The sequence below is a fragment of the Rhinolophus ferrumequinum genome, chromosome 17 (assembly GCF_004115265.2).
Source record: "Rhinolophus ferrumequinum isolate MPI-CBG mRhiFer1 chromosome 17, mRhiFer1_v1.p, whole genome shotgun sequence".
Classification (NCBI taxonomy): domain Eukaryota; kingdom Metazoa; phylum Chordata; class Mammalia; order Chiroptera; family Rhinolophidae; genus Rhinolophus; species Rhinolophus ferrumequinum.
The window spans coordinates 28,284,042-28,301,010 of record NC_046300.1 but is presented as its reverse complement, the minus strand read 5'-3'; the positions used below and the strand labels follow the sequence as shown (position 1 = coordinate 28,301,010).

At 35.8% G+C, this 16,969-nt stretch overlaps 1 protein-coding gene across 1 annotated transcript in view; it reads left to right on the top strand.

Annotated features, from left to right (window-relative positions):
• Positions 1-417: 417 nt before the first annotated feature.
• KCNH8 (potassium voltage-gated channel subfamily H member 8) overlaps positions 418-16,969 on the top strand; it is a 312,183-nt gene continuing 295,631 nt past the window's right edge. Inside the window, exon 1 of the mRNA XM_033131443.1 lies at positions 418-734. Within this exon, the coding sequence (XP_032987334.1) occupies positions 659-734 (76 nt within the window). The 5' untranslated portion in view covers positions 418-658. The remainder of the gene's footprint in view (positions 735-16,969) is intronic.

Below are 16,969 nucleotides of genomic sequence, written 5' to 3'. Positions count from 1 at the left end.
GCTCCGACCTGTCTCCTCCCCTTCTCCAATACCACTCCCACGGGACTCCGGTCTCCCCGGGAGAGGGACAAAGCAGGAACAAAGGGGTCTTTGTTCACTGGCTTCTGGGGGGTGGGAGTTGTGCTCGCTTGCGTTTCCCCGCGCCCCTTGGAGACCGGGAGGCTCAGCGCCACTGAGCGTCGAGCGCTGCCCTCCCCGACCCCAGCGCCTTAGCTCAGGGCGCTGCGACTCGGGCCACCGCGGGCTCTTCCGGCGGGCGGGGTGGGGGGCGAGGCACACGCGGCGGCCTAGAGGGCACTACCGCCCGCGGAGGGACAGTGTCTGTGTATAAGGGGGGGAGCAGGCCCTCGGGGGGGGGGGGGAAGGTCGGCGACCGGCAGAGGTGGAGGGGGAAAGGGAGGGAGCCTGCGCTGGGCTGAACCTGGAGGTGCGGGGCGGGCTCCGAGAGCGCTCTCGGGGCTGTTCCTGCCAGAGCAGCCGTAGCTGGAACTCGCTCCCTCTCTCCTTCCATCCTCCCCCTTCCCTTGATCGGCCCTACCGCCACGCCAGGCCCCCCTCCCCGCCGTCATCACGCTCCCCTTCTCCCTTCTTGGCACTTTCCTCTCGAACCATCCTTCTGGACAAACTTTGATGGAGAATTTCATACCACGCTGGAAAAATGCCGGTTATGAAAGGATTGCTGGCGCCCCAGAACACCTTCCTCGACACCATCGCCACCCGTTTTGACGGAACACGTAAGTCTAGCACTTCGACGAGTTGTACGGTATTTATTGAGGATGATTTTTCTCGTATAAATTACTTTCGTCCCACCTTCATTTTTGCACCAGCGAAATGAATTCTCTTCTGTTCTTGCCAAGATGTCTTTTGTGCGGAGAATTTTTTTTTTTTTCCTCCCATGGTTCGGCGCCGTGTGAACACTTTTGTGTAGTTGGCCCGGATGACTTCTCGGGCTTGTCAGGGCTGGGAAAAGAGTCTGAAGAAAGACTAACGCCGTGTTCACTGTGGGCATTGTATTTTGGTACCTCTTTAAGGAACTGGTTTTCCTTAAGTTTATGAGATGAGAATGGGAATTGTCCACTTGGGAAAATGCCATCGTACCGTTCTACAGTTTCAAGTCTCCCTAGGTGATAGCGAGAGTTTGGAATGATTTTCGTCCGTAGAGCTTCATTCTGTGATGTCTTTCGGGTAGGCATGATTTCCCATCTGAGTTGAAGAAACGCAAACTAGAATCAGGATTGCCAAATGTACGCTTTCTGTAGAAGTCTAAGCGTTGTGAGTGTGTCAGAATCGTGATTCCTGCTTTTAAACTAGAATAGCATACCTCTCAATCCTGAAATTATCCTAACACTCGAGGAGATATTGTTGGGCAAGGAAATACTGTGCATTAGAAAGCCTGATTTAATCACCAGAGAAAGTTTCCACCTTTTTTTTTTTTTGCGGGGGGACGACTTATTAGTGGACGTTTAGCTTGTTTAAGCTACAGTTTTAAAAACGAAGGTTATGGTGCGTAGATGCGAGGAGCCTGTGCGTAATCATCCCAAGTGTTCCCTTTCAGGACCACGGTCAGATCCCCTTTCCTTTCTAGGCTTCTCAAGCTTCCTTCCTGAGCTAGTTGGTCTTTCCAGTACGCTTTCTCCCTGTAATTAGGAGTCTGTGCTCTCACCTCCAGCAAATGCTCTGTTTGTTTCATTATGCATATCCACACCTTCCTCCTAGCTTATGTCTCTACTGTGTGCCATCTTTTCTTTTTTTCTGTCTATTACACAAGACTCATAGAAACTCATTTTTTTTCTAAAGCCTTTTTCATCTAGTGTCATTTTTTTTTTTTTTACTATGGCAGTATTTCTTGGAGCTGATATAGGAGAGCATATTTAATCTTATTTCCACTCCAGTAGTCTAGATACACACTCTTATGATGCTGAGAATTAAAGTCCTGGACTTTTGCACTTCAGGAATTGCTGGGAAAGTTTACATGAGAGAGAAATGAAGCATTTACTTGGTGCTGTTCATTTTTCAGTTTTGACATCCAGTCTACTTGTGGTTTGGATATTGTTCCAGTGGTTTTTATCTTTAGCCTTAGCCACTCTGTCCCCTTTCATATTCTAGGTGTGTCAGGCAGTATAAGTAAAGTGCAATGCTATTATGTATCTGTCTTCCTTAGATAATAATAAGAGAAATGTTGTAATAAAACTTTAAATCCCTGCCATTGCCAATTCTTCCGCCCCCCAGCCACCACACAAACTCACCACTGCCGTTGTTAACCATGCGTGATTGTGGATACTAGTATTTACTACCGTAGGAACTGATCAGTATCATGTGGATGTTTGGTTCTGAAGTTACAAATTTAAATCCCAAAAGCTTCCAACGTTGATCACAAATGTATCTATTGAAAATGAGGTGATTGGTAACTGCTTACCTTATTGTCATTTAAAGTTGAATGGAGTGCAATGTTTAGTGAATTATCCTGGCATAGTCCTGGGAATTACTGCCGGGTTATATGTAGATATCAATTGTTAATGAGAGGGGCTTTGGATCATTAGTGTGAAGATACCTCTCTCACTATAACATTTGATAAGCAGAGGGCATGTAGAGAGCGATGTATACAAGTGAGTAACTGTTTTTCTATTTTAACTACACATTAATGTCAATAAAATAGAAGGTTAGAAAATGTAAATCTTTCTTTGGGAAGACCACAATCACACATTAGCATTTAGAATAATAATAATCATAATAAAAAACTAAAACTGTTGGAGAGCACACTTGGTCTGTGCTCCACAGGGTCTGGGGAATTCCTGCAGGGAAAGACTTTGTGTGATATCTTTGTATGATATCAATCTGAAAATCAGTGAAGCAAATTTCAAAGTGATGAGTAACATAAAAGGTTTTGTTTACACCATTTAATGAATACCCTTTATCCCAACAAACACCAGTCAATGAAGGAGGATTGCATTTTCTCATTTGCTTTTTGTTTGAATTGTGTGAGGATTTAAATAACCTGAAACTTAAAAAAAACAAATACTTGAAGCAAATTTTTAGCCACAAATTTTGCTGTATCTAGAATCATGGGCATACCATTTCCTGTGTTAAATATTTAGTTTATCTGACTATGCTATATTTTCTGTGTTGACACAATTTTAATAAGTTTAATTACTATCCTTGAAGCTCTTTTCCTATGATTATCATTCTTTTCCTTGATTTTTTTATAGTAGCCATTTATTTTCTTGTGCAAGGTAAAACTATTTGCAAGTTTTAAATTTGCAAAGTTGTCACCCCCACCTCCCTAAAAAAAACTATATTGGAAAGTGAATAATGTTAGTGTACTCAAAATATAATGTGGTACATTATGTGGTACATTTTCTGCAATATTTGTTAGGTGTATTTTACAGTCATGTTATTTTCTTATTTTATTTTATTTTGGACAATTCTGATGAAAAAATAAGAGAGCAAACAATAACCCTGGCAAACCACTTTGCTAACTTAACCACAATGTAGCATTATTGTTAGCTTTATTGATTTAATATTACAATGGAAAATAACTGAAAACATCGTCTAAAAATTTTGCCAGGAAAATAAGTAAATGACAATATAAGCCTATAACATAATTTAAGTAATGTATCAGTTGAGGTATTATCAGGGCAACATAAAACAAGTTAATAATATATTTTATCACCTAGTGACACTTTATTGCTTTATATAATAAGATATGTTTTCTTTTAATAGTTAAGAAGTGAGCTCTTTGTCAGGATTGAAAGAAAATTGTGGACAGCTAATTGAAACTATCTTTTCTCATATACAATTTTTTAAAAACTTGGAAAATATAAAAATTTTTATATAAAAACTTCTCTAAAATATATTTGCTCTTGAAATATGTTCTCCTTGTTCGTGTCCAATTGAAGTGTAAATGAGACTTAAACTAACTAAAAACCTTGCAATTATTGAATATGTGTACCCTATTTAGGGAGAAAAAGTAACTCCAGTGAATTTATTTGACTCATTACAGGTAGCCACACTTCTCACTTGAAATACTCACACACACACACACACACACACACACACAATCTTACTATTATGACCTGCATACAGTTCATCCCTACAAAGTTCCATTTTTAAAACATGTTTAATGTATTTATAAAAAGTCTTTTATTAGTAGACTTTTGCTTTAAGTACATGAATATTAATCTGAACAAAGGGAAAGTCTGATAAGAGAACACGTAAGTACGTATTTTATAAAACAGTTTTTCAGTACAAATATTTGCCACAGAGTAGCATTTGAGAAAAACACATTTTTTTGAGAATATAAAACTTTCAGGGGGAAATGTCCATTTTCAAACATAATGGTGCATTAGCCTACATTTTCTAGTCATATCAAAATTTGGCCAGAATACTTCCCCTTTGGGGTTGGTGAGACAAAATTTAAGATTTAAAGGAAGTTTGTAGCTCAGTAGACTCTAACAAGGAGATTCTAGTCACACCATTCAGAATAATGGTGCTCCAGAACTCATTCATATTTGTGTATATTTTATATACTCCTGTATTGCCTCTTCAGATGGTCCAAGGAAATTTGTTAAAATCTAAATACTTCCTTTACAGAGGCAATTCTCAGTAGTTTTTCTTTTTCCTCTTTATGGTTTCATCATGATATATAGATCTGTCAATATTAGAAACAGAGAGAGAAGGGTAATGTACCAAATGCCATAGGAAGAGGGAAGAATAAGGTGAGACAGTGGAGATCTTCTTAAGTCTTTGCTGAGTTGTAGTTTAGAGAATAACATCAAAGGCATTTAGCCAATAAAACAAAAATGTGCTCCATTATGTATGGGTCTGTCTATAAAAGGCTATTATGTGAAAACATTCAAGGAAATGTCTGGCACGCCACAGATATCTCCCCACACATGGAAGTTTATATAAAGGCTCTTTGTATTTTTGTATTTTACATCCTTCTATAGTCTCTTTTATTCCTATTCTTTATGTTTAGGAAGATAGTTCCTGTGTTAGTTTTCTATCTCTGTATAATAAATTACCACAAACTTAGTGGTTATTACATCACATTTTCTGTGGGCTAGACATCCAGGCAAGGATGAGCTGGGTCCTCTGCTCAGGATTCAGAAGGCAGCAAACGAGTTGTCAGCTGGGACTGTTGTCTCACTGAGGCTCCAGTCCTGCTGCCAAGCTCACGCAGTTGTTGGCACAATTTAGGTCTTTGTGGTTTTATGATTGAGGTCCCTATTTTCTTGCTAGCTGTCAGTCAGGGACTTTTCTCAGCAACTGGAGGCTGCCCTCTGGTTCTTGTCACATGGCCTCTTCTATAGGCCTTCACACAACAGAACAGCTGACTTTCTCGAGAAAAACAAAAGTGTCTTTTTAAGAACTCACCTAAGTCAGTCCCACCCAGGATAATCTCCCTTTTGACTAACTCAGAGTCAACTGATTATGAATCTGTATTCCATCTGTAAAGTCTCATCCAAAATCACATGTCCTCCACACTCAAGGGAAAGGGATTAAATAGGGTGTGGACACAGGAGTTGGGAATCTTGGGTGCCATCTTAGAATGGTATCTACTGCAGTCACTGTTGTTGTACTGTCATACAAAGCCTGATGTTCTCACACTTGTTCATCCATGAAACAACTTGACTGAACACACACTCTGTAATTCTGTATGCACGTAAACTCTTCTAAATTTACGTCTGAAATCTTTGTGACTACAAGGCCCAACTCACAGGAGGGAGGGTTTTCCTTCACATTTAGTGATGGTATGTCAGTAAACCTAGCCTAGGGCATGGATAGTGAGCTGTGCTGTCAGATTCTTTATGCTCTGATCTAGACGTAATGTGAGAGACATGGGAATATTTTTCAGAATATACTCCCAGCCTCTTGACAGGGTGCTCTCTCTTTCCGGATAAGGAAAGTGACATGAAGTCTGTTAGTCTGTGTACAAGTATTTCAGCTTGTACTGGATGGGGGACCAGCCCAAGAATGTGGCATCAGCAAAGAATGATACCCAACTCAGGTCGTTGCAGCCTGAAGTGACTGGACTGTTTCCACGTTATTAATCTTCTTAACCAGGGCATTTCCAGGCCAACTATGTAGACTTTTTTGAAACAGTATTTTCCATCTCTTTCTCATGCCTCTAACCATGTTTCAGATTTAAGAAACTCCACACTATGCACTGATGAATTGATGTTGGCTGTTTTAAAGTAAATAATGTTCCTTATTTAAGCTTTATTCCAGATTTACTAAAAATTAGAAAGGAAGAAAGTGAGAGGGAGAGGGAGGACAGAGTAGAGAGGAAGGATGGCTTTGTAGATGCATTCTTTATTCTGCACGTGACTTATCGCAGGGGTTTTCATAACTTCCCTTCAACAATTGGATTTATGTCTTTACCAGAAATGTGTTTCTTTTGATGAATGAGATATATAAGTTATTATATATTCTTCAAAAATATTAGATAATTTTGTTTTGATATTATTATATAGAGGAAAATGGATAGTTGATATGATAAGAATGGAAGTTATGCTCACAATTTATTTTTTTCTAGGCTCTGGCATTTGACATCACCTGTAAGCTAAAGGCCATTGCATGAGCCCTCTTCTGGCATGAGAAACATATAGAGGGTCCTGAGTTACCAGTTTCTGGGATATGCGAGACCTAATACACTTCTGCGAGGGCACAGTCCCTCTGGAGAAATCTTTACTTTATTCATTCAGTCAGTCCATTAATCATTTCTTCAATGATATTTAATCAACATTGACTATATATACAAAGCCATTATACTAGGATCTTTGGGATAAATCAAGCTTGTCCTTCTCTCAAAGAGGACAATAAATGTGTGCACAAATTATTATAATATAGTTTGGAAATAGATAAGAATATTCAGGAGGTGTAGGCAAAGGACTGTGCACATTTGGATGAGGGAGGAATAATTTCTTTGAGGAAGTGATCTGGGAGGGTTTCATATAATAAATGACTTCTGGGTGGGAGTGATTGGCTCATATATAATAAGGGTGAAAACAATATATTCTATTTACTTTGCCAATTTGTGTAGCACTTGTCATTGAGGCTAAAAAGAGGAGCCTTTTTAGAAAGAATAACAAGTATTTTAGAGGATGTGAAAGGGGCAAAGTAGAGGCAGAAGGACAATGCAAAGTCTATTAGTCCAGACATGGAACGTCTTTAAAGCCAGAGTGCTTTATCATAATAAGGCATTGGAGGAGATAGATCCGTATCTTGGTAAGAGAAGTATGGTGCCACCTATGCCTGGTATAAAAGCCCCAACCTACCCATATTGCACAGTTTAATGCATAATACAGGAAAAGTGTCAACCTTGAAATCTAAAATGTTTCTTCTTAGTATCTCTTCTAATAGTGCTTGGACAGGGGTCCCGTGGAATGCAGTGGAATTGATGTGTTCATTTTCTTATGAATGCCTGCTTTGTCCAGGGAGCTAACTTTGTCTTAGGAAAGTGAATGACTGATTTCTGACCACATAGCTGAGTCCTCTTCTCCTCTAGGGTTGTACTATGGAATTACGCCTGTGGAGAAGAAGAAGAATTGAGAGGGTGCTAGAATCCAGTCCCAGTGAAGTCAATTGGAGAAATGCCAACAGTAAAAGATACAGAATTGCAACTGCTGCAGAGTTAGTAGGGTTCAACCCAGCAATGTATATTTGCTGATATAGTCTAAATACTAAGTTTTAAAATCCGTTTTGGTTTAGCAGAGGCTACAAACAAAAACGATGAGACTTCAACTTTACCTATGGCATAGCTCATATTTAGCAACGGGAGCATTTAAGAGCTTTCTCTGTAATTTAAACAAATATATTTCTTGGCTTATAAATTCCCTGGAAGATATATTTTGCTTTCCTTTATAACTGTTAATGTGACTATCTATCTCCCTTAAATCCTCCGAAATCACATGTCCCCAAATAAACTAATAATCTTCTAGCCTATGAGACCTATCTGTCTTCCTATGTTTCTGGCCACATTACTGGCACCACCGCCCACCCATTTCTCCAAGCTCAAAATCTGAGTCGGCCTTGACTGCCCACACATCCAATTGGTTATCGAGTCTTTGAGATTTTACTTTAGAAATGCCCTAACGTGGCTCCTTGGCTCCTCCGTCATTGCCTCTGCTTTAGTTTGGATCCTCTGTTTCTCATCTGCACAATCGCAGCCTTACTTGAACTAGACTTCTGTGGCTGTAAGCCCTTGTCCTGCTCACACACTGCCCCTTCAGTCTACATTATCCCCAGAGTGATTTCCATTAAAAGCAGTATGACCATTTAGTCATGTGACCCTCCTACTTAAAGCTGTCCATTGGCTCCCTGCTGTCTCTTGGAGAATGTCCAAAGTCCTTAGTGTTGTCTGACCCCAAGATGATTTGGCAAAATCTTCTCCAACCACTGCCTCCTAGGCTGCAGACACTCTCATTCCCAAACCCCTACTCATTCATGCCTCTGGACCTCTCTGCATGTGACTTGAAGAGCAGGAGCCTTTATTTTCTTTAAAAGTCATCCTAAAAGTTGCCTTCTATTTGAACTTTTTCTGTGAGGCTCCAAGTAGAGTTAGGTGACATTTCTTCTATGTTTCCACATTTCTTTGCCCATCCCTCTAGTCAGCTCCTACATGTGTTCTAATTATATGCTTTCATATTTCAACACTCAACTATCAACGCTTTGAAGCCCTGTCTTCACTTATTTTGTATCTCCTTTGCTTAGACTTATGCTTGGAACAAAGTCTGCTCAAGAAATGTTTCTTTGAGTAAAAGACTTTTAAATTCCTTGAAGGCCAGGGCTGTATATTACCGGTAATTGTCTTTATTTCCTTTCAGTGATAGCTGGTATTCTTCATATTCAATATTGTATAATTAAATTTAGTTTTGAAACATAATTCTAGACTGGATTCCAGCCCCTCTTTTTCACACAGTTCAAGTACTAATCTCTTTAATAAAATTCTAATAATAATAATGTCTACCGTTTGGGGCATATCTATACACACACTGTGTACCATGCTGGTGCTTCATCTTTTCCTATCACAATCCAACAACCCCTCAAGGAGGATGGCAGCCCCCCTTTTTATTACAGATGACAGAACTCAAGCTCAGAATTTTTGTTCATTATTATACTAGCTTACTATAACCTATAAAGTAGATTTTTCTACTATATCACACTACCTCTAAACTGTGATTTTTTTTACATTAAGTATAAACAAACTGGGACAATCTGTGGTATCATTTCTAGTTTCCATCTCTTACAAAAAAAGAATTTCTGCTTTAAAGATTTTAGCCATTTCTAGTTTATAGGCTGTATTTTTCTTTTGATATCTTATGCTTTAAGTACTTGTTACTTAAATAATGTTTTTAAATTGGTATTTAAGACTCATATCTGGAATTATTAAATGCATTCATTGTGCAAAGCAGTTTTGCTCATCAAAGAATATCTGTCCATTTAAAAAAAATAAATCCATTTTCTTTGAGTTTTGGTGCTTAGAATTTGCTGACTTTAGAACTTCCTTGTGATATATTTTTTTTAATTGTCAGGCTAATCTCTCCATGGAAAATGGTCTAATTCTCATATCTATTATAATGACATCATTTTGTATTTTTACCTTGTTAGTGTCTGACAGAAGAAATTCTTCTATTTTGAGTCTGCTTTTATTTGGAGAAATATATTCTCCAGTGGCAGGAGCTTTTGACATCTTTTAACAGAAATCATTTACTTTTTCCCGACAATGAACTTACAGAAGAAATAAGAGTATCTAGGTCTCCAACTCTCAAATCTAATCTGAAGTTTTTTGTTTCTCTTTTCTTCATGTTTTCTTTTGTTCTATTAATAGTCTTTTGGACAGACTTCCTTATGGTTCTTATTAGTCCAACTGAGTTTCTTATTCTATGAGTAGTTATTGAGTTAGAGAAAACTGAGATCAGAGCACTTAGTCTTTCCATGTTTTATTTTATTTTCTGAAAAAAAAAAAAAGGATCCACATAAGTTCAGATGTTACTGCCATAGCAAATAACCAGTTGGACAAGAACTGGACTTGTCCTAAAATATGGTGTCCTAGCTATTCCTTCAATGGCACCGAATAAAATTGGGCATGCTTTTGGCGTTAACACCTAAATAAATGTTTCTACTGGGATTCCATGAATGATGGAAAAGAGTGCATGTCTTGGGGCTAAACCTTTTATTGTATTAATTTGGTACACCTTTGGGTAGGTTACATTTCAGTTGCCTGAAAATGAGACTGCACTCTTTCTCAACAAATGTGTAGATTCAGCATTTAGGATATAGAGTTAATAATCACCAAGAGTTCCTGTCTATCATCTGTACAGTCCTCTCTAGCATGAAGTGTATTTTTGGTTTGAACAAACCAAAAGTTATAAAATTATTTGAAAGATAGTAATAATAACTATTTGCATAGTTTTTTAATATACTCATTTTATATTCTATCACTTGAATTGCTTTTGAACTAATAGATAAAAAGTAGCTTCCTATTATCATTTTTAATGTACATTTGTTGAGCATTGTTTAATATTTTTAAGGTCTACACATATTTGAATTCCTTTTCTGTGCATTATTTGTTCATATTGATTGCCCTTCATTAATTGGATGGTTGGCATTCTGTTTTTGATTTTTATAAGCTGTCTACATGGTAACAAAATGGACACTGCATTGGTCATGAGAATTGTGTACGTTTTCTTCCAATTTTGGTTGGTTGGTTGATTTTTATATAGATGAATTGATCAATTTTCCTTTTATGATTTCTGTTTGGTTCCATACTTAGAGAGGTGTTTTGTATTCTGGAATTATTTAAAAAATACATTCTATATGTTCTACCATAGTTTCATTGTGTATATTTAGTTTTTCCCCCTCCATTAATAAGTTCTGTAATTTGATCTATTGAATATGATGTAGGGATCAAAACTTATTCTTCCTAGATTCTTATCTATTTTCCTAATAACAGTATTCAATAATTTATCTAGTCCATGCTGATTTGAAATGTCTAGTTTATCATATTCTCTATTTCTATATGTAATTCTTTCTATTTTTGACTTTCAATTCTATTACATTTATCTTTTTTTATATGTTAGTACACAGCTTTAATTATAGTTTTATTACGTGTTATAACTCTCAGTCCATTCTGTTTTCCCCCATAATTTAACTTAGCTAATCATACTTATTTGGAAGTCCACATAAAGTTAAGAATCATATTACCAGCTGAAAAAAAATCCGGATGCATTTTTAATAAAATCTGCTGTAGGGAAAATGACATTTTTATGATGTTGAAAATGTATATCCAAAACTTGCTATATATTTTTATCATTTACATATTTTCAGGAGTTTCTCAATAAAGCTCTTGCACACTTATTTATTTTATTCCCAGTGATTTCATCTTTGTACTGTTATATAAAATATATATGAAATCTCTTCTTCCACTGTTTTGTTTTTCTAATGCAATCATGTTTGTTTATTTAAAAACATTGATTCCTATGTGTTATTTTTTTTTTTTTTACCCAGGCTACTTGAGTCTCTACTATTTTTTGTAATAATTTTGTAGTTGGTTTTTTGGGGTTTTCAGGTAAGAAGTAATATTGTTCTCAAATACTAAAAAAATTGCTTTCTTATTTCCAAGTTTTGCAACTTTTACTTTTTATCCCTTCAGATTTTTCTATTGTCTAATTGCTTTGGCTAGTATCATAAATAATATAAAAATTGGTGATGTTAAATAAAATCCCTCTTGTTCCTGACTTTAATGGGAATTACTTTAGTGTTTTTCTAATAAGTATTTTTCTGGCTTTTAGGGTGAAAGATAGTTTATTATATATTTCCACTTTATGCAGAGATTTTTACATGTATTCCTATTTTATTAAGCAGTTTTATCAATTACCTTTTCATCATTTATCCCAGCAATTCTGTCTCTTATTGAATTAATTAATATAAGAAATTTTATTGACAGAATCATAATATTGAACTTTCTTTGCATTCTTTCAATAAAAGTTGTTTGGCCATGTTTGCTGGATTTTACAGCATGTTCTTGAATAACGTCATTTCATTCAACATTGCTGCATTGATGAGAGAAGAAAAATAAAAAGAGATTCCCGGCCAGGGCCACTGTCTGGAGTTTGCATCTTTTCCCCATGTCCGCGTGGGTTTCCTTTGGGTACTCCAGTTTCTTCCCCCATCCCAAAGATGTGCACATTAGGTGAATTGACTTTTCTAAATAGTCCCTCTCTGAGTGACAGTGTGTGTGTGTGTGTGTGTGTGTGTGTGTGTGTGTGTGTGAGTGGCCCTGCGGTGGAAGGACATCCTGTCTGTCCAATGTGGGTTCCCAGTCTTGTGCTCTGGGCCACCTGTGACCCTGAACTAGAATAGGCAGTTTGGAATATAATCATCTTTGTTTTAATTCATCTTTCTTATGTGTACGTAGAGCTCACACTTATTTTAATGTTTAACATTAGAAGTGTTTTGGGTCTTTATTTTGAAGTTTGGTGATGTGATTGTGACCAGAAATATGCCATAAGAACTTAATTCTTGTTTACATCAATTAGCCTATGGTAAAATAGGTTTTTGTTATACATCGGTTTGCTTAAAGTTGCAGTTTCCAAGAACCTGCTGACAATGTTAAGTGAGGACTTACTTTACCGGTTAATGTTTTATTTAAAATGTTTACACTGGTTGTGTATGTGTGTGATATTGGCATTTATTTTCTTTTTTTGTATGTGTGTACTATTGAATTTTGGTGGTGGAAACACACAACCATATTTATGCCCATTATAATATAATCCCATCTGGTTTAGCATTTGTACTAGATTTTTCATATTTTAATTAATTATTGTTATTAATCATTACATTAAAACAAGCCAGGATGGGTTGGTACATCTCCATTTAGTTCTTATAGCTTGGCTATGTTCTCGTCTAAAAACGTCTCAGATGTTTTTTTAGAACTCAGATTGTGTTTTTTTAGAACACAATGTGGAGTGAATATAATTCTGACTTTAATGTGTGCTTAAATTTGAAAGATGGCCAGCAATAGTACATATATTTTACGGCAACCCTTTCCAGATACAAAATATTTAATAACATATATGTATTTATCCTTCCCTAGGACTATATACACATTGTACACCAACAAGTAGCACCATGTCCTGTGAGATGCATGAAGTTACCAAGCCACAAGTTAGTGGAGTCAGTAAGAAACATGGGAAATTATATCTTAGGTATATATAAAATATATATAGAATGTATCTGTATTTTTGGTAGTATTAAAACTTTTTACAGTGAACATTTTTTTTAATGTCAATGACTTCATAAATGTGAAAAATGTGTTTAATGAAGTATTGAATTCCAATTTCTTAAGAAAGTTGATGATAAATGTATAAATGGAAGAAAATGTTGACCTTTATATCTATCATGGCTGTCCACTGGGCAATATTACTGACCACATTAAAATCAGAAGACACAAATCCGCTGAACAAGCATCGGCATGTTCTTAAAAAATTAGTAGCTGATTTATGAAGACTATGACTGAAAATGATGATTCATTTTGCAGAAAGTGCCTTGGACATACTGCTTTGTGCAGCGTGGCTTTTCATTTAGATCAAAGAACAGCTCTTCTAAATGAATTTGATTTATTCATTTTTATTTTTTGGTAAGGTTTATGATGGCATAATCGATATACAATAAAATCACCCCGTTTAAGCAAACTTTAATGAATTTTGCAAAGTGAATAAAGTCATATTACCACCACCACAATAAAGATTTAGAACAGTATCTTCACCCTCAAAGGTCAGTACCCTGTCCCCACTTATCGTCCCTATCAACAATTAATCTCTTTTCTACCCTATGATTTTGCCTGTTCTAGAATGTAATATTAATGAAATCGTACAGTATGTAGATTTTCTTTTTAATCTGGCTTCTTTCATTTAGCATAATGCTTTTGCAATTAATTCATTGTCTTGCATGTATCTGTAGTTTGTTCTATTTTACTAAGAAATTCATTCATTTTAAACTTTCTTGTGCATGTAGGAAAAAATGAAGTAACAGTGATTAATGTATTGTTTCAACAGCAGAAGAACTTAGCAGGTACTAATATCACCAGAGTTTCCAATGAAAAATCAGTTAATTTAAATAATGTTTGAATTTTTGCATTTAATTCATGAATATAAATAAAGCTTTTCAAAGTTTATTCCATAGAAGGTATATTATATATTATTGTAAATGTTATTGTAAATTCAGTTAAAAAGATCATTAATGATAAAGTTATTTTGTTTGTGTTAAGACAAATGTAAAGTTTTGTAGAACACAATGTCGTAGTAAGGATAATATTTATTAAATTTAAAAATGTATGAAGTAGAAATGTGCTTGAACTTGGTTGTGGTGTATGCATAATTCATTTTTGTGCGTAGAAATGGTAATATTCTATCAATTCATCTTTGTGTTTAAAAAATGATAATATTCTATCAATCATTATATGCTACAGTGGTCAAAATTACCAAATATTTATATGTATGAGACTTAAGTATAGTAGTTATACTACACGGTATGTGATGTTAAATACAGAAAAATATTTGACACGGCAGTACATGGTTTCTTTTTTTACTGTCATCATCAGTCAGATGACAATATCAAAAGTAAATTACGCAAGAAGTCTAAGGACTCAGGGAAAAATTTATCCCACAATTTTCACTGTTAATATAAATATAAAATATTAACTAAACATTCAATTATACACACACAAAGGGTGCCAAAAAATGTATGCACATTTTAAAAAAGGAAAAAAACTGTATTAAAATTCTAATACTCAATATATACCGATAACAAAAGATGAATACAAGCCATGTGCATACTTTTTGGGGGGCACCCTCTTTGTATATATATATATGTTTGATTATGATATGCCAGAAACCTTGAAATGGAAGTGACCTGGGTCTCTACTGGCCTGTGATTGTTCCTAAATATTTTTATTATCCTCACTTTAGAGAAAAGGAGGCAAAGGACCCTAGAGAGAGAGGCTCAGTATTTTTTCCAAAAACTAGTACATGAGAAGGCTGGGCTTTTACTCTCATTCTTTAATTGCAAAACCCATGTTCTTCCTTCAACTTTACTCTGATTTTACTTTAAAAGGAGTGGAAAGAGAATTGACATTTAATGAGCCAACCATGAACCTGGTACTGTTTGATAGTTTCACCTATATTAGTTTATTTAATCTCTGCAATACTAAAAATTAGATATTTTTACCCCTACTTTATGGATAGAGAACTTGAAGCCCAGAGAGGCTGAATAAATTGTCAAAAGTCACATACTTTATAAATAGTGAAGCTGGAATTTATACATATAGTTTTGACTTTAGCAGCCCGTGTTTAATAAAAAGACCAAAAAAATGGAGCTACATTGTAAAGCATTAGATTTGTATATCTAAGATCTTAATGGTCATGGTTTACTTCACTCTGAGACATTTACGTACCATTTTCATGCATTTTTGAACACACCATTTGGAAAACTCAATTTAGACAGCTGCAAAGTAGCAAGGTTTTATAAACAATATATAGTGGATTATCCAGGAATTTACCTCCTTTGTTAGAATAAATACCAAAAATGGTTCTTCTTACCTGAGGGATCATGACCCACTGGTGATGGAGATCACCTGAAGCTTTGCTACAAATTGAGAAGTTTGATAATATTAAGACAGATTCAGAGCTATCTATAGAACAGTGTCACACTAACTTGAACTTAAAAATGCTTCTGGCTTAGCAGTGGTAGCTTAGGAGTGGGAGTGGGGTAGAGAGGAGTGGAATTACAAAAGAGCATGAGGAAACTTTTGGGGTTGATGGATATGGTCACTGTCTTAAGTGTAGAGATTGTGTTTGGGTATACACATCTGTTAAACTTACCAAATTGCACAATCTAAATATATACAGTTTATTGTATGTGGATTTCACTTTAATAAAACTGTTAAAAATGATTTCCTAGGTGGTAGGGAGATGGGTCAAGTTATAGCTACAACACTAGGAATGACACATACTCTGTACTTAATCTAGTCTGTCTTTTATCTCTTGATGAGCAGCCTTTTCTGGTATATTATTAGTTGTACTGATCCACATTATTGAGTGTATGAGACTTGAGAAACAAGTAAAATTAGCAATGAACATATTGAAATTAATAATATAAAATTACTATTTTAACAGTAAAATCATATTATAGGTGTTTGTTTTTGTTTTTGTTTTTGTTTTTGTTTTTTTTGGTTAATAGTATCAACTTGTTTGCTATATTAGCTATCTACTAATTATTGTAGCTCATGTGAGGGTGGGTTGACTGGGGCATCATTTGACCCAGATTGGGCTTAGCTGGGTTGCTCTGAGGTCTGGGTTGGCCTCACTCATGTGTATGCAGATCTACAGTCTCTGCTCCTATCTAGCCTCTTCTGGGTAAGCTTCACTGGGGGCATTTCTGCCCCATACGTCTCCTGTCATCTGCTGGCCTGAACATGATCCTGTGGTGATGTCAGACATACAACAAATCCAGCCCAACAACACAAACAATTTTCAAGGCTTTGCTTGTGTCATATTTGCTCACATATCATTGGTTAAACTAAATCAAATGGATGAATGTAGGATGCCCCTCAATGAGTGGGCACAGAAAATTATATGTCAAAGGAGAACTGGAATCAATAACAAAATTTATCCCATTTGCCTTCTTAATATTATTTTTGGGGGGGACGTGTTTCAAAAAATAAAAGTTCTTAAAAGATTAGCCATGTTTATTTTCTTCGTAAAATGGCAATCTAATATCTTGAAATGGCTTATTTATTTCCTCACATGCTATTAAAATGTAAAATGAGTATTTTAGAATAGAAAATCTATGATGCATGTGAAACCTATAAAACTGTTACAAAGAAGAGAGTTTCTTAATATTTCAATCTAGTGGGAAACTACATAAAAAAATACAGACTTTTGCATAATGTTTTACACAGTCATCTTAC